This window comes from Corvus hawaiiensis, chromosome 4 (assembly GCF_020740725.1).
Source record: "Corvus hawaiiensis isolate bCorHaw1 chromosome 4, bCorHaw1.pri.cur, whole genome shotgun sequence".
NCBI lineage: Eukaryota > Metazoa > Chordata > Aves > Passeriformes > Corvidae > Corvus > Corvus hawaiiensis.
Window position 1 is genome coordinate 5,144,807 of NC_063216.1, and position 24,078 is coordinate 5,168,884.

The window sequence follows — 24,078 nt, forward strand, 5'->3', positions numbered from 1 at the left end:
GATTTTACTGTGTCCCATTGTTTTGTCTGTCAAGATAAACTTGTCTTCCGAAGTGCCCATTTTGCGTCAGCTGCTGTCTACATTTCTAAGCATTCGTCTTTCCAGAACACCTCCTCACTCATCCGTCACATTCTCCTTCCCAATACGTCCTCTCCTGGGTGGTTACAATGCAGGAACACTTAGAGCAGCTCTGCTTCCTAAGCTATTTTCTGCCTCTTATATCCTGTTGAAGTCATTTTTATTATTTCACTTCCAAAATTGGAGAGAAAGCAAGGATCCACATGGTTCCCCTTTCTGTCAGCCCTTTGCTTGCTCTTCCATTTCTGGGAATTGATTTAACTTGATGATGTTTCTGAGATAAGTTTGTAGAGAATTTTTTCCAAAGGCACCGAGGACCTCTGAACATCTTTACGTATTTAGGTTTCTGAGGTGTTTGCAAAATTTGAGGGATCCATATGCCTGAAAGGAAGAGAACAACATCTGGAGGGTTGTAATGAGGGAATGAGGAGGACTGTTAGGCACTAATATCTTGACTGCGTAGCCATATCCCTCTAGAAATGCAAATAGCTGCAGCTACAGCTGGATCAGATGAATTTGAGAAAATACTACCAGGAAAGCAGATTTTCATGGGGTAATTCGACCTAAGGAGTTTTATATCTAATTTTTAGAGTTTTTCTCATCTACTTAGCAGCATCGTTTTTTATTGTTTTTTTCTTTCAGGTATCATACAGGCTTTTTGAAGACATGGGGCTGTTTGAAACCTTTAAAATACCAGTGAGGGAATTTATGAACTACTTTCATGCCTTGGAGTGTGGATACCGAGAGATACCTTGTAAGTAAAAATTCCTGGCAGATAATGATGCTTCCTTAAAGTTTTGGGCGTTTTCCACATGCTTGTGTGTTGAAGCCTTTCTTCTCACATTATAACAGCTACTTTTTTCTTCTAGTACATCATGACCAAATGGATGGCTAGGCAGAGGCTGGTGCTGAACCACAGCCTCCCAGCTTTTTTCTTTGTGTTTTATGTTTCACATTGTTTCATAATTCATGGCAAAATCTGCACAAGCCAGAAATCATATAAAGCTATTATAAGTAAAGACTGTTTCTGATAATGCAAGTGCATAAAAACCCCAGTGCCCCAGCTGGAGGTTCTTGAAACATTTAACCCCCTAAAGGCAACTTGGACTTTTACGCAGTACCAATGCTGGGCTACCAAAGGAGATGAGCTTTATAAGCAGAAAAAATACGCCAAATACATGAGTGAACCCTGTTCTGTAACTACAGCTTGGCTGATATTTTTCAGTGGGAAGCATTTGTTCACTGAAAAACCTTTTTTCAGTCATCCCCAAAGTATTCAAATCCAATTTATCAAACTGCTTCAGCTGCAAAAGACTCTTGTTTTCCCAAGAGGAAAGAGTTATTACCCCCTTTAGCTGGCAGATAAACCCAGCACTGAGGAACATGTTTTCTTTACACTCCCAGAAAAATGTAGGAGACATTATATATAAAAAGTCATATAGTCTCTCTGTCAAAAAAATAAATACCAGTTGGAGCAGCTACAGTGGGAAGGATCTAAGGAAAACTACCTCAAAATGCCTTCAGCCAGGTGGTCTGGACCCTGTTCTGGGAAAGTAAGAGACACAGTTTCAGTCCTTTTCTTGTGTTTGACCTGGATCAGGGATCTAAAGCAGCAGATTGCAGCCTGAGGAGGTTAGAGATGGAAGTCCCACATCCTGTTCTGCTGAAGCCATTCCTTTCTGTTTAAAACATTTAACAATTCATGGAGTCTCTGGGATTTTTGTGAATCTAGCACTGTATTTCCTTGGTTTTTTTCTCGTGTGTTTTGTTTTAGGAAAGAGGAATATCTTGTCTAGAACAAAATCAATTTATCTTTTTTATTATTTCTGTGGAAAAGGTAAAAACAACCCTGATGCTCGTGGTAATGTTGGTTTTGTCTCTGCTGGATTGACTGCCACACAGTACCCACTAGATGGTGCTGATATCCCTCTGTCAGAAATAGCCTGATGTTTTATAGCTGGGTGGTTTTCTTTCCATCACAGATCACAACCGAATCCATGCCACTGATGTCCTACACGCCGTGTGGTACCTTACAACTCAGCCCATCCCAGGACTCCCAACTGTGATTAATGACCACGGGTCAGCAAGTGATTCAGGTATATTTTAATGTTGTATTCTTAAATTTTCTCTCATGAAATTTGGTGTAAACCAGCAGTTGAGGATTGCATGCAGAACTTGTTGCAATCTGTAACACAGTGTTGTAGTTCAGTAACACTGTGGACGCTGAGGGTGTTCAGGTGTCTTTGTGTGACTTTGAAGGGAATGGAATTGTTCCTCCAAAACCCAATACTTAACATTTAATGATGTGTGAATGCAAGCCTTCATGGTCGCCTATAATGACAGATCTTTGTTACCATTTGATTTTTGCAATAGGTTTTTTCCTAGGAAAATCATATTAATAGTGCTTTTCAATGCTGCACCAGAAGCAGCGTAGACTTAAATCCTTAAACCCTTCATTGTTTTGATATTCTAAAATTTCTGGGGCATTGCAGGTAGTGCTGTGCACTTGCCACTGCTTGGCTGTCATGAAGTGTTCTTTGCTTTTCCTCACTGTCTCCAAAGAAAGAGACTTGTAACTATCTGGCAACTGCTCTACAAGACTTCACTCTCCTTCTGTTTTATGATTGCTCATTACAGGAAGCTGTTCTTCTTGCATTTTTGTATTAACTTCTCCATGTTCAGCTGTGGCAACTAGAGGACCTGTCTGTGTTTTGTGGGAGTTCTCAGAGAGTTGCTGGAAAAGCAGGAGTTTGCTCAATTTTTTTTTTTTTTTTTTTGTGTTAAATGGTTTTATTCCTGGAAACGTTTATTAGAAAGGGATTTTGGTGGCTTTGTAGGTGAGGTGGAATGAGAGGGGGTTGAGTTTTGAGGTTTTTTGATGTTTTTTATTTGGAAAACATTGTTCAGCTGCATGCAAGATCCATTCAAGGTCATGCAGATTAAATTAGCAAAGCATCTCAGTATGTGTCTCTGACAGGTATGCTTGAGATGCTTCAAAAAGAGGATGGTAAGAGGATTATCAGCAAAGATTAAAAGTCTAGACGTTCATATTGGAAAAAATGCACTGCAATGTAATTAATAAATTCTAGTCCATTGCTTTAAGGACTATCAGTGTCTCATAGACTTGTCTACATGATGAAAGAAATTAGAGGAAGGAGTGGGAAGATAAAGTTCCCTCACAAAGCTCCGGCATGGCTGTGAATCCATGTCTTACTGCTTGTAACTTACTTAGTTTGAAAATAGGTTTTGCTGGATGTCGGGAAGATCCCCAGGTGGGATCAGGATTTGTTCCTTTCCAATTGTTTGCCTTATTGTACTGGATCATAGGCACAGAAAGCATTGAGGTCAGGCTGCATTTACTCTTCTGTTGTGTATTGTAAATTTGCTCCCTCTCTCCCTCTTTATTGCTTCTGTTACAGTAGGCCAATGAAAAAATGTCATTGGATTTTTTTACTGTTTTCATTTATTTATTTCTGCTCAGATTCTGACAGTGGAATCACTCATGGCCACATGGGTTATGTGTTTTCGAAGACATACACACCTACAGATGACAGCTATGGATGCCTGGCTGGCAACATCCCTGCCCTGGAGCTGATGGCTCTTTATGTAGCTGCAGCCATGCATGATTATGATCACCCAGGAAGGACCAATGCCTTCTTGGTAGCAACGAGTGCTCCTCAGGTAAATAAATCTCAGGCAGTGTTGCTGTACAGTTTGGAAGGTCTTGATGACAGCTTTTCCTTGCTAGTGGTGCCTGTGGCTTCCATTAAGCACAAGTCTGCCAAATATTTTGAAACAACTTATCAAAGTGACAGAAATAATCACTTCACTTGGGGATTGCTGGTGAGAGTCCTCCTATACACTCTCAGTTTGCAGAGCTATTAGGAAAAAGGTACTGATAAACTGTGTCAGTGAAGGAGAAGCTAAAGCTCTGCTGACTGGTAGAGGATTTGTAACTGTGAAAGAATGGAAGAATTATTCTACCAAATAAGGCATAGAAAGATTAAAATAAAATAAAAAACCCCACTTGTGTAGTTGACTGTGCTTTGCAAGTTAATTGTGCATGATCATAACATATTTTATGTTGTTTCTATAGAGCATGAGCAGCTGCAGTCTTTTTATGAAAGTATTTGGAGGCAGGGAGTGGAAAATAATCTCAGTTTTATAAATGTAGAATTGAGGCTTGCCTAAAGTTACACAGAAGTTGCTGCCAGTCCTGAGAGTTGAATGCAGCAATTCTGAGTTACTCTTTATTGGCTTAATTATGTGATCATCTTTCCTTACTTTACATAGCTGACCCACCTGGCTTCAGCACACTGTGCTAGAAAATACTTCTATGGATTAGGAAATAAAAAAAGATATATTAATGGTGGCAAGTCGGGTAGGGATGCAGAAATTTACTCCCCAGCTTGCAACCAAACTTCCTCTGTCACCAAGAGCAAGTCACCTGAACTCGCTCTGGTATCAGTATGTGTCTATAAATTGATAGTAATACTTCTCATCCTTGTAATGCATTTCTGTGATGAAGAACTTTGATACTCTGGCCAGGTAAATAGACTGGGAGAAGATATGTACTATCTTTAATTGTAAGAAACAAGTGCTGTAGCTCTGTGGTTTTAAAACTCAGAAAAAGAAGTTAGATGATTAGCCTTTATGTATTGCCTCTAGTTTGAAAATAAAGTAGTAGGAAAAAATAATTTTCTTGTTATTTTCTTAATGGAATTGCCGTGACTATGAGAGTTACGAATCCTATATTGGTAAAGATTTCACCAATTTTGGATTTTAGCATTGAGCTATCTGTCAGGCTGAGTATGTGTTTTCAGGCTGGAAACTGGAATTTGACTTGTTTCTGCATTTGGAATCAGGCCTACATGGACACAGTTGCCTGGTGCAATTACCAAAGACAGTAATCCATTAAATGAGGGTAATTCTGAGAATCAGGGAAGCACACACCTGTGTTCTATTAGCCATTAACCTTGGCCTGAAACAGAATAATCCGTTGCTGTGATTTTGCTAAGATGTTCCTCAGCGTCCCCCTGCCCGCGTTGCTTCCGCAGGCAGTGCTGTACAACGACCGCTCCGTGCTGGAGAACCACCACGCTGCTGCTGCCTGGAACCTCTTCATGTCCAGGCCAGAGTACAACTTCCTGGTCAATCTGGACCACGTGGAGTTCAAGCATTTCCGTTTCCTCGTCATTGAGGCGATTTTGGCTACTGACCTGAAGAAACACTTTGATTTTGTTGCCAAATTCAACGCCAAGGTGAGATTAGTTTGGGTTTCTGGGGGATGGTCAGAAAAGATTGTGGGCCTCGGTGGCATCCAACAAAAAGAGTTTCTATTTCCTCTGAATGTCCTTTTGGCTGCTGTAGAATGTTGAATAATAATCTGGCCTTTCCGTTGGGTTTTACTCATTTAAAGTTAGAGGCACAGCTTCTCTTCTTATACATATTCACTCTTTTCAGAAGGTGGTTTAAGGCTAAAAATATTACGGACTATTTTTATATTCTACTTTTCAGCATTGCTTTCTGGTTCGCTGGCACTTTAGACCTATTAACAAAGCACTTGGAGGGGAAAAATCAAAGATGTTATTACTAAGTTTCCATAATGGCTACTTTACGTGAATTTTCACTGATTTAGTCACACTGTTGTATTACCAAAGCACAGAAATCACAACAATTTTGACATTCTAACTCCAAATGCAGTGAAAGCATGGTCTTCCTTTCCTTTCTCTTTCCAGAGAAAGATCACTAAAGATCTTTCCTGCATGCTCCATTCGGAGAGCATAAAATCACAACCCTGAGAAACCTTTCTTAAAACCTGTTTACAGTTTCAACCTAACTTATTGGAATTCACCTCCTATTCAGATATTTTAATAAACTCCATCACCCATCAAAGCTGTTGGCATGTTAACTGGTTACCTGCCTTTGGAACTAGTACTGCTTTCTTGTTCCTTGTGAGAAACCCCCAAGAATAGTGTGTTTCATATCTAGGACCTCCTAGCTGTTTTGGTGACACAGATAAAAGGTTTTCCTGTGGTACTGCTTAGGATGGATCTGTACGCTGACACTTTGAAGCCTCCAGATGTACGACTGGTTTTGTTTTCCATTTCCCTGTAACATCTCTCTTTGTTAGGCTTTAAGAATCTGCAAATCTAAATATGGTCCAGGGTAGGCAGAAAACTGATCTGTAGGTCCATAAAAGTCTGAGATCCTTCTGCATCCCTGCTAGTCATGTCCCTTCCAACCTTAATCTTTCTGCTTTTATTTTAGAGCAGTTGGTAATATGTATCACTTTTTCTTGTGAGAGGTATGGGAAAAATAGAGAAAAGGAAAAAGGGTGGAAATAGTTTCAACTTAGATCAAACAGGGAAATAAGCTCATTACACACATCTTCACACTGCAATCAAACCAGCATGGTAGTTTATGGTAATCTATATTTATACACCAGTAGGTATTTACTTCCTGAAAAATGTCATGGAAACATTGCATTTGTTTGTTTTCCTAGTAAGTGCTTTAAACAGGTGCATAATATGCTAAATATTGATTTCTCATTATTCATCTCAATGTTCTTTGGTTTTCATTTACTTTTCTTTTTCCATATTGTTAATTCCAGCCTGGGGTTAGCTCACCTCCTTATGCTAGTGATTTTGTTAAATAGCTAAATATATTGTACAGTATCCCAGGTCAGAACTTCCTTTGTGGGTGCATCTTTTTGCCCAGGATTACTGTCATGGTCTCTTTCTCCTGTCTCCTAGGTGAACGATGATGTTGGAATTGACTGGACCAATGAGAACGACCGCTTGCTGGTTTGTCAGATGTGCATCAAGCTGGCTGACATCAATGGGCCTGCAAAATGCAAAGACTTGCATCTGCAGTGGACAGAAGGCATCGTCAATGAGTTTTATGAACAGGTAAATGCATTCCAAAGTTGCATGGCTGGTGTTAAACAGTCCTGCAGCATGATACAGCTGGTGATGGGAGAGAATGGGAGTGAAGAGGTTGGCTAGAGTTGCATTAATCCATTCTTTTGCTGGACCAGTGAAAGTCCGTTTGTCACTGAGGTTTCTGATGTGTCCTCAGAGACCTCTGATGATGGTGTTTCTACAGGCTGAACTGTTCAGTTCCGGCACTATGGACAAGCACTGGCATGGTGAACAAGTGTTCCTTTCCTGGCTTTTTTTCCCCCTGTTGTCAGTCATCATGGCTGTCATTTCACTTTTCTTTAATGCAAACCTTGTTTTCATCCTTCCTTCTGTGTTCTTTCAAGACATCAGATGGTTCTCATGGCTCTCCTCTGCAGTCTCACACTTTTATTGGCATGTAGTCTCCAAAAGTGGACACAACATCCTTGTTCAGATGATCTAAACAGAGCAGTGGGATTATTCTAGCTTCCCTGCAGGCCACATCTCTGTTCACACAAGCAGAACCTCTATGTGCTGAGCAGGACTGTAACACTGGCTTTCAGCTCATCACAAGCCAACCACATCTGCTCCCTACACATTGATCCTGACCCATACTTTATTTTTGAAGACAACACTTCCCGCTCTCAGAGGTTTGTCAGTACAACTGCACTAATTATGCAAGGCCATGCTGGTGGCACAAGGAAGGGGGAGAGCCACAGATTGATTTACAAAGACCTGGGAATACAGCCAGGCACTGGTCCTCTCTTTCTAGGTGTAAGGGAGCCCTTAACTGAACCTTTTCTCATTATAACCTATTTAGCCCTGCTGAGTGCAAGGGTCAGGGCTGTTCCCACACTATTCCTCTGTTTCCTGAGTGGGAACATTTTGAATGTTTTGGTCAGATTAAACTCCACATCCTGTCTTTTCCAGATGAAGCAAGCAGGCTAAATCACTGAACCAGACAACCCACAGACTTCTCAAGGAGGCTGTGCAGTAACTTGGAGTCACAGACTAATCCCTTTTAAAACCTTTTCAATTTTCCTTAAATTTACTGCACTTACAGTTTGGAAAAAAAAAAAACCCCAACCAGGATTTGCTGCTGACTTCTGGAGGATGTAAGGAGACAGGAAAAGGAACAAAACTTGAACATTGACCTGAAGCTTCTTAATTTCTTTTAAATCTCCCAAGAAAAAGAAAGTACAATGAACCTTACATATATTATGAATATTATATTATTATTCAATTTTTGTTTTCATTTTTTTTCTTAAACAAAGAAAGTGTGTCCCAAAACAACCTTCATGTACCAAATTTTCGTTCAGGAAATTTTCTTCATTACAACTGTCCCAACAAACTGTGCTTCACAATTCTGGTGATGATCATAGCTTATGTGGATGACTGGTGCAGGCAGACAAAGGCTGTTAATCAGATGTGCTATATGACTTTCCTTTGTTCCAATATAAGTTACATCAGAGGGAAGTGCCCCGATACATTAGTATCATCGCAGTGTTGGACAGTGAAGCAAGCTTGTGAGAATACAGATGTGGGAAGATATTGTGTTATCTATTCCACAGTATGAATCTGTGTTTTTTTCCATCATCCAGAAATTGGATTCAAAACAGAGAACATTTTCTTTCTTGGACTTACTTTTGACTTTAAGCAGGATAAGCCAGATTCTCAATTTATTTTACCTATAATAAAATCTGGTTTTCTTTAATGTAATATGCTACAAGAGGTATATTAAACCGTGTTCACCGTGCTTTTGAGTGTTAGATTTTTTTCTGCAACTGGAAGAGTCTTCATATTTTCATTTTTAAAAAGGAGAATTTTATGGGAAGTTTGAATTTTCCAGGAAGTATTATCAAAAAGCACACATATTTTCACTCTGCTGTGAAAATCATGAAATATCTTTGTTACAATAAAACCCAATTCCTTTGAAGAATTTCACATAAATAAACACTACTTAGTAAAAATGTGTTGTATAGAAATATTCAGAATCCTGTGTCATATTGTTGCAGGATGTTTCTTTCTCTTCACATGCCCAGCATAATTATTTGAAGACAGGTTAGACATATTAGAATAAAAAAAAACACACTGCAAGATGTTTCACATAACAAATCATGTTTTAACAGAACAACAAAAAACAATTTGTAAACATTTCAACAGTCAGCATTTTTCCCAGCTCACAACCAGGAAATCTCAGATATGTTTCTGTAAAGAAGAGCAAGCTGTCACCTCTTCTTAATTTGCTTGCTATTTCAAGAATGGATGGCATGTTTCAGTGTTTTGTCAACACAAATATTTTGTTTTTAATGATTGAACATAACATTTCAGGGTTGGTTATTGTAAAAGTAACGAAGAAAACATAAGGAAATGAGATATTTGCTGTACATGCTCCAAAATTTAGCTCTCATTTTTTGGCCTTCACCGAACACAGATACAGACAGGTCAGATATGAAGACCATTACTTCTGAAAAATTTACATTACAAGGAGATATATATGAGCAATGTATAATATAATGGAAACTGAAAATGTATCTCCAAATTCTAATCTATATCCTTAAATGTAGGACTCTGTATTGTATTAAAAGCATTAATTTATATATCAGGCTTGTTAGGGAGGTTAGATATTTTTTGGGGGGAGATGGCATCTTGTAATGTCTGCTCAGCTGAAAGGGCACTGATATCACCAGAAGCCTTGCTGTGATAGGAAATTGAGTATATCAGATTTGGTTCTGCAATGAAGTTTTACTTTATTTTACATCACGAGAGGAGAGAGAAAAAACTCTTCTTATACCTCCCTCTCTCCCCAAAAAAAGCTAAGAAGAAGCTTCATGGGAAAGATTTACTGCTTGTGAGCAAAGCCTGCTTTCATTGGGATGATTCTAATGGTCGCAGGAAACAAATATTTATGACCCAAAGCCAAGAGGACATTTCCAGGTTACTTTTAATAAGGACAAAATCATTAAGAACACTAGTTTGGTGAGATAGCCCTGTCTTGTAAAAGTTGTCTTGTTGAAGTTGTCTTGTTCCCGGTAAACAAGGTTGGTGTGAGCTAGCAATCACACAATCAGAAGGGATTTTTTTAAAATAATGTAAATAAAGAAATGAAATAATAATTTTCAAGTTTTCACACAGTGTAAAGTTCAGGACAAGGGCTAGGGGAATCATTCTGCAGAGTCATTAACATCCTTGTTAAATTCATGTTATCAGTAGTGGGTTGGTATCAGCTCCTACAAGAAAAGAGCTGTAACTTTGCCCATTTGACACGATGGCACTGTAGCAGTGCCATGCTGGAAGTGCCATTGGCCTTTGCTTCTTGTTCTTTCAGCATTTTTAATTGGTTGGATGTGCTTTACACCCTTTTTGTGACATAGTTTTGGTTCATTTCGTTCAGAGAAATTACGGCTATTTTTCATCTCCAGGGTGATGAAGAGGCCAGCCTGGGGCTGCCAATCAGCCCTTTCATGGACCGCTCTGCTCCTCAGCTGGCACACCTCCAGGAGTCCTTCATCACTCACATCGTGGGACCACTGTGTAACTCCTATGACTCAGCGGGGCTGATGCCAGGAAAATGGATAGAAGATAGTGATGAATCAGGAGACACTGATGAGCAAGAAGAGGAAGAAACAGCAGAAATGGAAACTTGTGAAAATGCCGAATCCAGTAAGTTGTTGACACTTACATTTTCCAACAAAACAAGTTCCATGTTGTGACCAAAACACTAAGCTGAGGCTGTGAGCTGGCCAGGTTCAACATGGGCCTCCTCCAGAGGGACAGTGAGTCAGTGCTGTCCTTGGTGAAGCTGTAGCCACTTACATTGTTAATGGAGATGCTCCATGGTTTCAGGACCAATGTGGTTCATATCTACCACTTATTTCTACCTTAGTTGAGGTTTCTGGTGGTGGGTCACCTGTCTGTGCATGAGGGCTTTCTAGACTCTTTCAGGACTGGTGTTAATAGACTGCAAGAATTTCAGCTGAAAAAAGGAAGTCTGGGAGAAGATTTTCCAAGGAAAACACTCATCATTTCCACGAGTTAGTATGATGTACAGGAATAATAGAATAAGGGTCTGAAATGCTGATGCAGTAACAGAGTTTTTAACTATGGAATCATTTTAATGCAAATCTCTTCAAGGAAATGTGGAGAAGAGTGGGAAGAGAATTGGCACTGAGCATTGCTGTGTTGTGTGCTGGGGGCTGCATCACTTGGCTGATCAGTAACTAAAGCTCATATTCTCCTGCCTCTTCTCTAGAAAGGCAACATTGCTAATATTTGCTGTACTGAGATTAAAGCTTTTTACCTTGAAAGGAGTTTTCAGGCACTTGTGGGAAGTGATTTTTAAGAGAAAATCCTGCAGCTGTAGACTTCTTTCTTTTAGTGGTTTAATCCTGCATGTTTTACCTTTTTCTTCCTTTCATGTTCTTTCTCCCTCTCTCTCTCTCCTACATCTAGAACTTTCAGGAAACACCACCCTTAAGTGCACTCATGAAATGCCAATATACAGCTTTTCCCCTCAACAGCCTCAGTTTTTCTGTTCTTTCCCACACACTCATGCCCTACCTGGGTATCATCCCTGTTTTCTGTTGGGAAAGCTGAGAAAAATTTGATGAGTGCAGTAAGTCACATATGGGTTGGAACAAAAATCTGTCTCCTGATGTGCAGAATTAACCTTTTACCTCTAATAAGATCCCGAGGTAAACAGTTGGTATTTAAGAAATCATTGTTGGTGTTCCTGTTGTTCACACACACACACACACACACACACATTTTAAGTTTAGCACGTTCACATGCACAAAAAATCTTGTAGAGAACAGTAAACATCAATATAACACACATGGCTTAATTTAGCACCTCATGATCTGTCAGTTCTGTAATAGGCAGAGCCACGTGTTTGTGGCAGAGTGGCCTTTATGGAAGTGCCTGCTAGGAGGAAGTGTATGCAATTGGTAATTAACACAGACCCCAAAGCCTGAAACTGATACTGCCGTATTAAAAGATGAAAAAAAAGATGAAGGATGTTCTCATATATCCATGGAGTGTCTAACCTTAATCTGAAATCCTTTGTTTCCTTTCATCTTGTATCTCTATTCACTTATCTTCTGTATCACCAGTAGTGCAGTCAAATAATGCTGTTTTCAGGTTAAAAGCACTGATCGTTATTAACACTTTTCACATTGCAAACAGACCGATTTTAGTGGTCTTCTGTTTTCTTTTTCACATTCTACCCTGTTATAGTACCTTACTATTCAGCCTGGTGTTTTTAGACTATGGTCTTCAAAACTTTAAAGATTAATGAACCAGAAGTTCTGAAATATCCAACAAATTCTTTCTACTTCCTTTGTACCAAATGGGGGATGTTCATCTTCTCTATCATACCTATGTGTGGCAAATTGTTTTCTTCAGGTTCCTTAAATTCTCTGTGACTGTGTGGATCTTACTCAGGATTCTGTGACACCTTTTGTGTCAATATAGGGGCCTCATAGTTCCTTAGAAATGTATACCAGTGATCAACACAATTTTGGATGTTCTAAACTTTCTTAATGAAACAATAAAAGGTTGAGCTGTCAGATGCACAGATATTAAGACTTGTGTAGATGTTGGGAGAGATCTTCTTCTTGATGAAAATGCCTTTTAGGCAGATAGAAATATAATTGTGGCAGAAAACACTTCACCTAAGTCCTGATAATTCACTGAAGCAGTTCAGATAAATTTAAGAGTTACAAAACTTAAGGTAGCTTGAAAAAATTTTTTTACTATACAGGAACATACTTTCCCTGTAGGTCTTATGCAAGTATAAGAATTAAACAGACTCAGTCTTTAGTGATTCAGACAAATTTTAACACCACAGCCAGTGTCTGTAGAGAGCAACAAGATGTGGGGTCACCTGGGAAACCCAGGAGAGAATGTCCTGCTGTGGCATTGGCAGGGTAGGGGCTTCCTATTAGTGCTAAACCTGAAGGTTTCCTACAGGGAACCAAGGGCTTTCTAATGAAGGATTGAATTGGATTTGGTCTGTGCTCAGTGAAAAGCTCTTTGTTTCCAGTTCAAAAGCCTCAAGGGCTAACCATTTTGGATCCTGACACAGACATACTTTAGGCAACCTGCAAATACTAATCCACGCAAATTTATTTGGTACAAAACATTCCTCTACGTCACCTTCTTTAAAGAAAAATCAGCAGTTGTCTTTGGAGGGGTGATTATTTCAGTTCTGTGACTGCCATTGTCACTGTTAATGACCAGGAAAATTTTTCAAACTTTGTACTGTTAAGGAGTTAACAATCTGTGTTGGACAGACTGTACTGACAGGAAAAAAAAAAACCACCCTTCAGAAAGCAAAACACTTGTAGTGCAGCTATGTCAGGAGCCATGGGAACCACCAGGGACAAAAACACTTCATAGGCTAAGAGCAGGGGACTGGTGCTTCAAAACCAAAGAGAAGCAAGCTTCCTGATAGTATTTGGCTGTATGAGTCCTTCTTTAGTGCTCAGACTGGTGCCAAAGCAATGTTGTGCTAAAGCTTTAAGGTCACCTCCACTGCAATGGTGGAGAGATAGATGACTTTGAAAATGGGACATAGGAATGGGTTCCCTCCTTTGATTACTAATGCTTCATTAGTAATCGTTCATTATCCTTCTACAGCTCTTCTGAGTTGTAAAATGTGGAAAAAAAAAATTAGGATTTTTTTCCCTAGGACAATCAGTAGGGATCTGTTGGGGGTGGGGAGGGCACAGAATTTAATGTGTGTTGATCAGAGTCTTTAAGAACTTGATATAAAATGAGCAGAAACAGCTCAGCAACGTTTGATGCATAATCATTCAAAGACTAGGTGCTGCTGTGAGCAGCAGAGTCAGGGACAACATGCAGCCTTGAGATAGGATGAAGCTGGGGCTCAAACTGTGCAGGAAACCCGTTTGCTTTCCCCAAGGTCTGGAGAGACACAGCTTTCTGAATTTTAACACTGTTTAAATTTGTGGGTTTAAAAATCTGTCACAGTACACTCTGTCTGCTTCCTATACCTTCAGTCCCTTTTCCTTCCCCAATAGAAACCAGTACATAATGTCACATGGTGTTTTACAGGAAAGAAGAAGTTCAAGAGGAGGAAAATCTACTGTCAGATCACTCAGCACCTGCTTCAGAACCATAAGATGTGGCAGAAAGTGATTGAGGATGAGGAGAGGTTAGCTGGGTCAGAGAAGCAAGGCACGGAGCAATCCACACTGCACCAATCTTCAGAACAAATCCAGGCCATCAGGGAAGAGGAGGAGGAGAAAGGGAAGGCCAAGAAGGATGAAGAGGAGAACACAACTGTAGAACCAAACCAATGACAATATTTACAGCAGTATTTTAAGACAGATTGACTCGTGCACAGACTCTTTCTCAAGCCAGCACAGCATTTAGACACAACACTGTAGAAGTATGGGATAATGCGCCTACAGCTGTTTAATTTGTTTCTCTTTCCTTTTTATGGTGAGGTACATTGTTTAAACTCCTATGCTCAAGGAAGCTTTCACACTGCAACACCGGCTTTACAGACTGTCTTTGAAGAGATTTTGGGGGTGGGTGGAATTATATAAATATAGATATATATGTATAGCCAGGGTTATTGGCTGCACACTTCAGCAAAATACATTTAATGATATATTATGGTCACTGTGATATTTACAGAAGAAAGTTATCTAAGGAAATGCTGCTTCTGAAGCACATTTGCAGTTAACAGTAAGGTACCAGTTAAGCAGCTTTTGCTCTTAATGCTGAGGGATAAAAGTTCCAAAGCTTTATATGAATGCTGATATATCCTGCCAACACATATGTGTGAGTGAGGGGGTGTTTGCAAGTGTGAGTGGATGTGAGGAAATATAGCATAGTCTGAGTTCTTACCACACTAGCTGTAGCACATGTCCCAATATACCACAACAAACAGAAGGCCAGAATTTTAGAGAATTTGTGCCTGCAAGGGAACGATTTTGAGGAGCTTTGCTTTCCCATAGCCCTCCAATCCCAGTTTGCACTCCAGCTGCAGGCAGCAGCCATTCAGTAGTGGCCCAGGCTGCCGTTCTGGCCCTACCCAGCTGTGCCGGCACCACCTCCTCCTCCTCCTCCTCCTCCTCGGCATTTCCCAGACTGCTGGCGAAAGGGATGTGCCAGGAGGGCTGTTTCCAAAGGGGTAACTGTGTGACACAGCAGTCTGTTCCCCTGGAGATGACCTGGCCCTCCCTGTACTGCTGCACACATGAACAGCTGCGTGGGGTCAGCACGAGTGTTTGGGCAGGAGAAAATGGGGAGCAGATGTGTGCTTGGAAGCTATCTTGGAAGCACACTATCCTCTTCTGCCCTCACCCTCTGCCTCTGGGCATCAATGACCAAATGTACCATTTAAGAACAAAGCTAAACTGTTGTGAGAGAAAAGAAGGGGGAGCATGGGGGTCATGGCCTTCCCCAGAAAAATGCAAAGGGTGCATTAGGAGCTGCATGGGGGACAGGTGCCAGTCCTGCATGGGCTGGACACTCGGGTGTCCCAGCAACCACTCACGTGAGCTTCAGAGAGCTTGGGTTTTCAGTGTGAGGTGCTGGATGGGAGCAGTTTGTTTCTGGCATTCTGCTTAGAAGCAGCATGTTTGATCCCACCAATATACTTTTCTTCTTTCTTTTTTTTTTTTTTTTTAAGAGAAAGAAAAAGATCAGGCCTGTAAGAACAGCAGATCTTTTTTGTTGTTGTTGTTCTGTTCATTTGTTTTCTCTGTTGTTTATGCTGTGAGCCAAATGTCTATTTAAAAGGTTGGATATTCACTTTCAATATTTTATGTCACGGTATATTTGTCAATGATTAGCTATCTAGATGTAAATATGGAAAAATTTTTATGGGTTCCTGTAGATAATGATATCTTTAAGAAAAAAAAAAGAAAAAGAAAAAAAGGGAAAAGCTGTTTTGTAAAGATAATTTTTTAAAAAATAAATACAAAAACATTTTTATACAGCGTAGCCATTTCCAAACCCCACAAATAAAGTCTTGAGTAATTTGTATAGACCCTTCTGGGAAGCCAGTGGTCTACAGGATCAAGGCTTTAAAATATTAATGCTCTTGGAGACTGGCAGCACTGACCAGTACCACACAATTTAGAGATTTGTTCCCACAGAAGGAATTATATATATAAACTTCAGTATCTCAAAAATTATTTGACTATGTATGCTTTTTCTACTTTGATTCTGCAGCCCATTACCAAGAAGAGGGTTGCTTGTGAGAGTAAGATTCCTTGTGAAAGGCAGAGTTTGTAGAAGTCCTTTCTGTGTTAAGTTTCTGACATTACACCCATCACTTTTTGCTATTATTACACATTCACCAAATTTCATGATCCTGTTGACACCTCCCCAAAACACTGGAAAACATTCTCTATCAAAGCCAATCACATTTGTGTTATCACTTCAGAGTTCCTTCTTGCTTTGCATTTATGTCAGAATGAGGTTTTGCTCAAAAGAGGATTTGGGGTTTTTACTGGTTGCATTTGCGTGATACTGTCCTGTCCTACTCTTACCAGTAGAGAATGTGTTTGCCTTTCAGCAGAGTGACTGGAGCACAGTTCTGAATGCTCTTATCAGCAGGAATATTTAGGCAGTGTTTTCCAATGAAATCAGGAAAGCAAAGATCCAAATCGCACTGCTATTTTAAAGGGAAAGGACATAGCAGAATGCATTCAAAAGAAAAAAGTTGTCTCCAAGATCTCAGCAAGTCTCCACCAATTCCAGCTTGCATTGTTTTCACATCTCTTCAGTCACTTTGATTGATCATTTTATTTGGGTTTTTCTTGTACAAATGATATGCATACCTTATAGTATGAGAAGGATTTATTATGCCTCATTCTGTCCTTTAAAAATTAAACTCAAAGAGATGCTTTAAAATGTCACATCTCCAAGCACTTCTTTCTCAATTTTCAGTACATAATCACTGCAACTGGATTTTAATATTGGGTTTTACAGTACCTGGAAGATGAAAAAATTCTATTGCAGCGTTAGTGGGTTTCCAGCTGGTAAAATTACAAAGAGGCATTCAAGAATGAGGCAAAATCCTGTAAGTGAAGTTTCACATATTCCTCTAAACTGGCATATGCAGGGTTGAACTAAGAAAAGTTATCTAAAAATGTGCTGAAATTGAACCATTATATTTTTCTGTCATCATTTTTGGTTGCCATTAAGTAAAATTGGTGTCAGCTTCTAGTTTGTTTTTTGACATTGCCAATGCAGCTGTTAGAAATTGATACACCATTGCTACCCAAGCCTGTTTGTGGGAACAGTCATTGAATTGGATCTTTATGGTGAAGAAATTGCTGCCAGGCTTAAAATCAGAATGATTGTTGTTTTTATCTAAACTGGAAAGAAATTCCAGTGAAGAAGCTGAAGTAGCTGTGAGTGCTCAGGTTGGTAAGGGGTGACTTTTTTTCCCACTCCAAATACTGAGTAGTCAAATCCAATTTCTGCAGGTGGCCACTCCTTATGAATCTGATTCTCAGTCTTTGAAGTGCATGTCTGCAGACAATGATCAGGAAATCTCCAGGCTGGCTTAGATATAACACAAAAGAAAATACCAGAGGGATTTTATGTCAAGAATGTGAAAATCTCCCTTTTTTGTGCTTTAGGGTTCATAGATAATGAAGCAGGTAATTTAGGGGGCTCCACAGTATTTTCTAGTCCAAAGGAGGCAAAACTTTTCACCTGCAGTTACTGCAGCCTTTTGGAGGCTAGATCTTGAAGGTTTTCCACTTTGCATAGTCTTTGGTGTTACAAGCACCAAATAAACCACAGCCTATGAAATATTTTAGGAAGAAAAAAAAATAAAAGAAAACTAATTGAATCCAATCAACAAAACGCTCATGTTTTAGGTGGCATGTTTACAATGGAATAGGAATTTCTGGTACATACCATATGCAAAGCAGCGTGTTAGATACTGGAGAAAGCAACCCCCATTTGAACAGTGTTTTGCAGTGACAAAAAACCCCAAAGCCTATTAGTTTTCTGTTCTTTAAAAGCAGGAAGAGAAAGACTAGATGATTTTTTCCATTTGGATATTTTGTTTTCCCCTCTTTAATGTCGCTTGGTGTCTGATCTTGTTCTCTCCTAGTCTAGAAGTTTGCTGTTGCCTGAATTATGGGGCTTTTACAGTCCTTGCAGCTCCCAGTGCAGTGACAAAAGCACTCTGTCTGTCACATAGCAACCACACGTAAACACTTTTGTCCATATATTGACACTTTCCTTGATAGCCACATGCTGTTTACCATGGAATATAACTTCTCTCATTGCACTTGTGTTGCAGATGGAACACGTAGAAGTAGAGAGCGTGAAAGCCCCAAAGTATTTCATTACCTTTTCTTTTAGGAGGAGTGTAAGACATTAGCTTCTAAGAAACCAAACCTGCTGTGTCTAAAAACAATAGTTTCCACCATGTTCAAAGGGCCATAGTTTACTGTGCTCTATATTTATGCTTTAATTCTAAAATCTTGGTTTGTTTTTAGCTAATGTGCAGGGCATTTTAAAATTCATCTCTCAAAATCATCTACTTCTTCCAGTAGGAAGATGGTGTTTGGTGAGATGTTGCAAGCTGTGCATCAGAATTGAGTTGAAACAATCTAGGGAAAAGGGATTTTACTGTGCTCTTGGCAGGATTTTGGACAGCCTTTTTCTGTGAATGAAATCTTTTACACAAAGCTGTGTGTCACCAAAGGCCTCCCCTGTGACCTTGTGCAGGGTGCTGGTTCTCATAGCAAACATGGTCATGTTATGGCAGGAAGTGATTCCCAGGGTAAATGTAATTTGAGAATGCTTTTGTTACTAATGCAAGGATAATTTTCAGCAGTTTTTATCCTGGCATCATGGGTGAACTTCTCTCTGCATCATCATCAGCCTAAAATACAAGATGCATTTGGGTCTTTTACCATTAGTGTACCACTGGTAGAATTTCTTAAGATCCTGGTGGTCTGAATCTGGAAGGAAGTTAAGGCTGTAGAGGTTCAGATAGATGCTTTTTAAAGTACCATTTGGAATCTAAGCAAATTCCACTTCCAAGTCCCTTTCTATGCATTCCATGTTGGACATTAAGTTAATTTGTTTTCTTTTAAAACTCCAAATTTCTGTCTGCTTTTTTGCTGGAATTTTTTTTTTCTTTCTGAAATTCTGGCCCCATCTTTCTTCAGAAATGTCCTAGAAAGTAGAATGCAGTGTGAAGAAGCCAAAGATCTTGCCAAATTGAGCATCAGTCAGTGGTAGAGCCTGTAAGGACTCTCTGTGGGCATCTAGTGCTGTGCCCATGCTGCTGATCTGTGAGCTGAGTAGGTGTGGGGTAGCTGACAGCAACCTGAGCCTAGCTGGTCTTGGAATCCTAGAGAATTTTGTCAGTTTTCAACATGAACCCTAAGGATTTTTGAAAACTTAGCCATAAGTCTAATGCAGCAAAAGGTTTGTGGTTGGACCTGATTGTTAATTAAGTTCTTGTGCAAAGTCTCTGAATTATCCTACTCAGTCTATGGTGTGATCCTGTGAGGGCTTTGCTGTTGATGAAGATGGGTACAGGTCGGAGTCCAGCCTCTCACCAACCTTCAGTATGTGCAGCCAGATGCACCAGTCAGTGTGAGCCCGGGAGCCCAGCAAACCAGCTCTGCTGGCACTGGGATCCAGGGAAGACAGCGTCTTCAAATACCCCAGGCAGGGCACCAGGCGATTCAGGTGTGGGAGAGGCAGTGCAGATGCACTGTGGCCCATGCTAGGGCTGGCCCATCTCACACACACAGTGCTCAGTGGGCTGGGAGGACAACAGCCGCAGTCTGTGGCTTTTTGTTCTCTGAAGAAGAGGCTTTTGACTGTTGGAAAACTTGCATGAAAACAACATGTAACATTTGCTATTACTTATGCAAGTCCTGTCATGATCGAGATGTTCCAACATCACATGTTGAAGGAAGGAAGGAAGGTTTCAGTTTAAGGATGAGTATGAAGTTGCTGCACATCCCATGGCCTCATGGGCAGAAGATTAGACAGAAGCACGTTCCCAGAGTGAGGAACGCACCTCTCTGCAGGCACAAAGGGTTGCCTCCTCTTGCCAGCCTCAGCCCTGGATGGTGGCCTTAGAACCTGGGTATTCCTCAGCTGACAGCTCAGAGTGGGTGTAATCAGTCCTCGAGTTGATGGGGTTGCACACATGCAGGAAGGAAGTCAAACTAGCATTTTGTGGGAAGGAGAAAAGGAAATTGTAGTCCGGTATCAAACAGATTCTATAGAACAAATTTTTTTTTCCTTTTCTTTCAAAATCAAATGTAATCCTGCTGAAATGGAGTAAACATAAAGTTTCTGGGAGTTTAATTTCTGTTTGATGTTGCAGTGTTAGTCAAAATGATGGCAGTGTTAAGGAGAAGATAATTATTATTCCCCTTAATTAGAGTGGAGGAATCTTTTTTTTTTTTTTTTCCCTATTTTTCAGTGAATCAACAAATAAGAAAGTCCAGAGATCTTGGAGAAAAATACGTGTTAAATGATTTTGAACAGATGAAAGAATAATTGAAATTAGGTGACAGCTATCTTAAGAAACATTGGAAGAGCTTGCAAAATTATTGATTATTGGAGTCAAACTTTAGAGCAAAATAGCACCAGTACTTTTGAGAGCAATTTAGTATGATAAATCTTTCTTTGAATTTCATCACTTTCTTTTAGCAAAACAACATTCCTCTGAAGGTAAATCAAAGCAGGGTTTAGCCCCTGCCCTGCTGTGGTAGTTATTGAGTCCCAGTGTTGGAGGGAGCAGTGTGAGAATTATTCTCCATTTACAACCTAATTATGATTTATTCAGAAGCCATTAGTGGGATTTTCCTGGCAGGCAGGTGTTCTTTTGATGAAAAATGCATCACACCACCTCAGTAGGATGGAGATGTCACCTGAGTGAGCACCTGCCTGAGCTCTTAGGACAATACAAGCTCCTCAGGAGCCTGGAGGCGGAACAGTGCTGGTGTATTTCTGGAGAGTCCATTTTCACCATGACAAAAGGGGGCAAAAGCTTGAGCAAGTTAACAATACTTCTTTGATAAAACTGAAACGATAAGCATTGTGCAGTCTGAAACCTTGCCTGTGTCACTTGAGATGTATGCAGACATTCCCCCAAGCGCTTGCTCATGTAAAACTGCTGATGAGCTCAGGTAAAACCAACTGGCCTTGACTCTGGTCTGTCAAGCTGCAGGATGTAGTAAATCAAGAAGACTTTTTGGCTGACGTTGTTTAATTTTCCTTCATTAAGGAAAACTCTGGTTGCTGCAAGAGGAGGAAAAAAAAGAATATTTCATTTGAGCTTTTCAGGTCACTGGTCTGTGCCAGTGGTTTCATATTCCAAAGTCATGTGTGTAGTATGTCCAAGGTGTGGGAAAGGGGCAACAGATGAGAATTGTTCTGCCCTGGATGCCATATGGAATCTGTGTGCTCCAGGGAGCACCACTGAAATCTGCAGGTGTGCAAAGGGGTGTATCCCAGCAGTGAATTAGTTGGGGAAACCCAAATATTTCTGTCTTCTGTGTGGAAGTGTAAGAGCAGGTATACAGGACTTTGCCACAGCTGCAGGCCATGTGTCCTTTTATGACTGAATTCTCTTGTCCTGAGGCAAAACCATAGAAATCAGATCAAATAATAGCTCCAGTTTTCAATGCTGTCTTCCTTTACTGCAGCAAACGCTTTGAAACAATTGATGTGAATTAGCAATTGTTCCTATTGCTCTTTGCTTTTAAGTATTTATTTAAAGAAGTTGGGAGTTCTTGGTGGCAGGGTTTTTTTTCCTCCTCTGTCCCTAGTCATGTTTCCCTGTCATAGGTTAGCTAACCTATGACATTCCCCCATGCTTTGCTAAAAAAAAATATAAAAAAATCTGTGTGATCTGGTCAGAGAGAAAACAGTGAGGGGTTTGCCATGTGTGTACATACTGCTTTAGGTAGAAAGCCTGCTAAAGTCTGCTAAAGCTGACTTTCCTTTTCAAAATTCCTGCCTGATCCTGAAACACAACGAAAACCTGTATTTGATTGCAGAATGTTGATTTGTAGGTGTTTGTAAACCTTGATACAGTACTGCAGATGGTGTCCCAAAAGATCAAAGACAATGTTAATAACTGCTATGTGATGTTGATGATATCTTTAATATTTCAACGATGTCAGCATACTTTTGGTCATTACTTTTCTAAACTTAAGTATTCTTTTCTTGAGTAATCAATATAAGATGTTTGCATGATGGAAAGTAATTTAAGTTCACTTTTAAAAAAGCAGTGATTCATACTGTGGGTTACGTTTGTTTAACAGATTAACATTTTCACTGATGGGTGGCAGTTTTTTTTTTCCTTTTTAGTGCTTTTGATAGAAGAACATCTAGGACATTTTCCAACAAAAACAGATATTTTCACCTTTGCCTCCAGTTGTAGAAGAAATACCTTCCAAAAATAATTCTTTTCCAGTTCAGTGTGCCCTGTCTGGGTTACAATATGCAAGTATGTTTATCATGTAGAAAGTGTGATTAAGAAAATTAAAAATCCCATTCTGGTAATCAAGAAATTAACATAGCAAGATCACAACCCTTTCTGAATTAAAATCTTCAGTTGCCAGTATAATTGAAGCACTTGACCCCCACCAGATTTTAGAGCCAAATTATACAAATTTTGTATTTTAAAATCGACAACGGGCCAGACAAAGTTTTTTACTTCAGGAAACACTGAGGAATTTGGTCATCTTACATCCTATCTTGTGAGGTTTGACTCCTGGCCTGGGACCTCAGGGCAAAATCATTTTAATGATGTTTATTCAGACTCAGCTATAGTAGCAAGTTTCCACAAATCACTCGAGTACTACAAATTTAATCCCTCCTTGATTTTTTTTTCGCTTCAAAAGGTGAGAAAAAGGTGGGGGGAGTGTAATTTTATATGGCTCTATTTGAAAAGGGTTTTGTGTACCTTTATAATTCTTTTGAAGCAATATTTTAAAAAACAACTGCCAGCCAAAGTGGCAATGCAGAAAAGTGCCATCTTGTTTAGGATTTGTACACGCCAGTTTTTAACACAGTGTTCTTTTCACTAAGTACTACATACGTTAATTTATATTTATATATTGTCAATATTGTTGTAACCAAGCTTCTCCTTTCTAAACACTTCAGGAACAAGGCCTTGTATTTTTAGATGATTTTCATAAACAGAATAATTCTTTTCCTTTCACTAGTATCTTGCACTCGATACATGTAGCAATACTTAATATATTCTCTTCACAAGTATTTGTTAAGTGATTTAGTTAATGGCTGATAAATGTTTTGTACAAAATAGATTCTGTACAGGAAAAAAAATCTTTTAGATAAACATTATTTATTTTTACTGTTTTGTAAGTTAGACACTCTAATGAAGCTCCTTTTTGCCAGAATTACTGGAAGTGCCTCTTGGTAAAATGTATTATACAGTAAATATGTATTCAAAATTATTAGAAATACTTGTCACAAAATGAACAATGTGGATGTTGCAATGTGAAGACAAATGTACAACATAAATATAATTCTGTGGTATCCTGTTGGCTGTGCTTCTTTTTCCTTTACTGAACAAATTTGCTTTCGGTGCCCAGCTTTCAGTTTGTCAGACTACAAATGACTTGTACCCTCTTTGGACTCTGATTTAAATCCAGTAAAAGCTTGTATATATTGAATTACCATTTTAGCTGCCAGCCCTGCTTGGTATGTGTTAGTGACCCAAGCTCCTGTTTATTGGTATCGGATTTCCTGCGGCTTTTACCTGCAGAATTCTGCACTTTGGTTCAGATTACTAATAAATCCCATGTTAAATACTTTATGGCTCAGCCAATCTGTGGAAAGCCTCATTATAACCATTCTTCTTTACTGATGACCAATATTTAGCATCCATCATCTGTGTACTGCTCAATCCAATTAATATGGACCATAAGGATTGAATGTGGTCAGTATTACATGGCAGCATTCAGCCACAGCAATGCAGAGTGACTAATGCTTCCAGAGAAAATGAAATGTGTTACCTTAACAGTTTTCCATATTAATCATAGGAGTAATCTGTTAAAGTGGGACATCAGTGAGTGAAATCAATTTTCTT

General features: G+C 39.5%; 1 protein-coding gene and 1 long non-coding RNA gene across 5 annotated transcripts in view; one reads left to right on the plus strand and one right to left on the minus strand.

Moving 5' to 3' along the window:
• PDE3A (phosphodiesterase 3A) overlaps positions 1-23,530 on the plus strand; it is a 227,771-nt gene extending 204,241 nt beyond the window's left edge. For all 4 annotated transcript variants that reach the window (XM_048301939.1, XM_048301936.1, XM_048301937.1 and 1 more), the window contains 7 exons: positions 721-832; positions 2,061-2,174; positions 3,560-3,759; positions 5,136-5,339; positions 6,834-6,989; positions 10,403-10,643; positions 14,058-23,530. In XM_048301939.1, coding sequence (XP_048157896.1) covers positions 721-832; positions 2,061-2,174; positions 3,560-3,759; positions 5,136-5,339; positions 6,834-6,989; positions 10,403-10,643; positions 14,058-14,305 — 1,275 coding nt within the window. In that variant the 3' untranslated portion in view covers positions 14,306-23,530. The remainder of the gene's footprint in view (positions 1-720; positions 833-2,060; positions 2,175-3,559; positions 3,760-5,135; positions 5,340-6,833; positions 6,990-10,402; positions 10,644-14,057) is intronic.
• Positions 1-24,078, minus strand: part of LOC125325168 — a 91,259-nt gene that overhangs the window by 60,963 nt on the left and 6,218 nt on the right. The window lies entirely within an intron of this gene.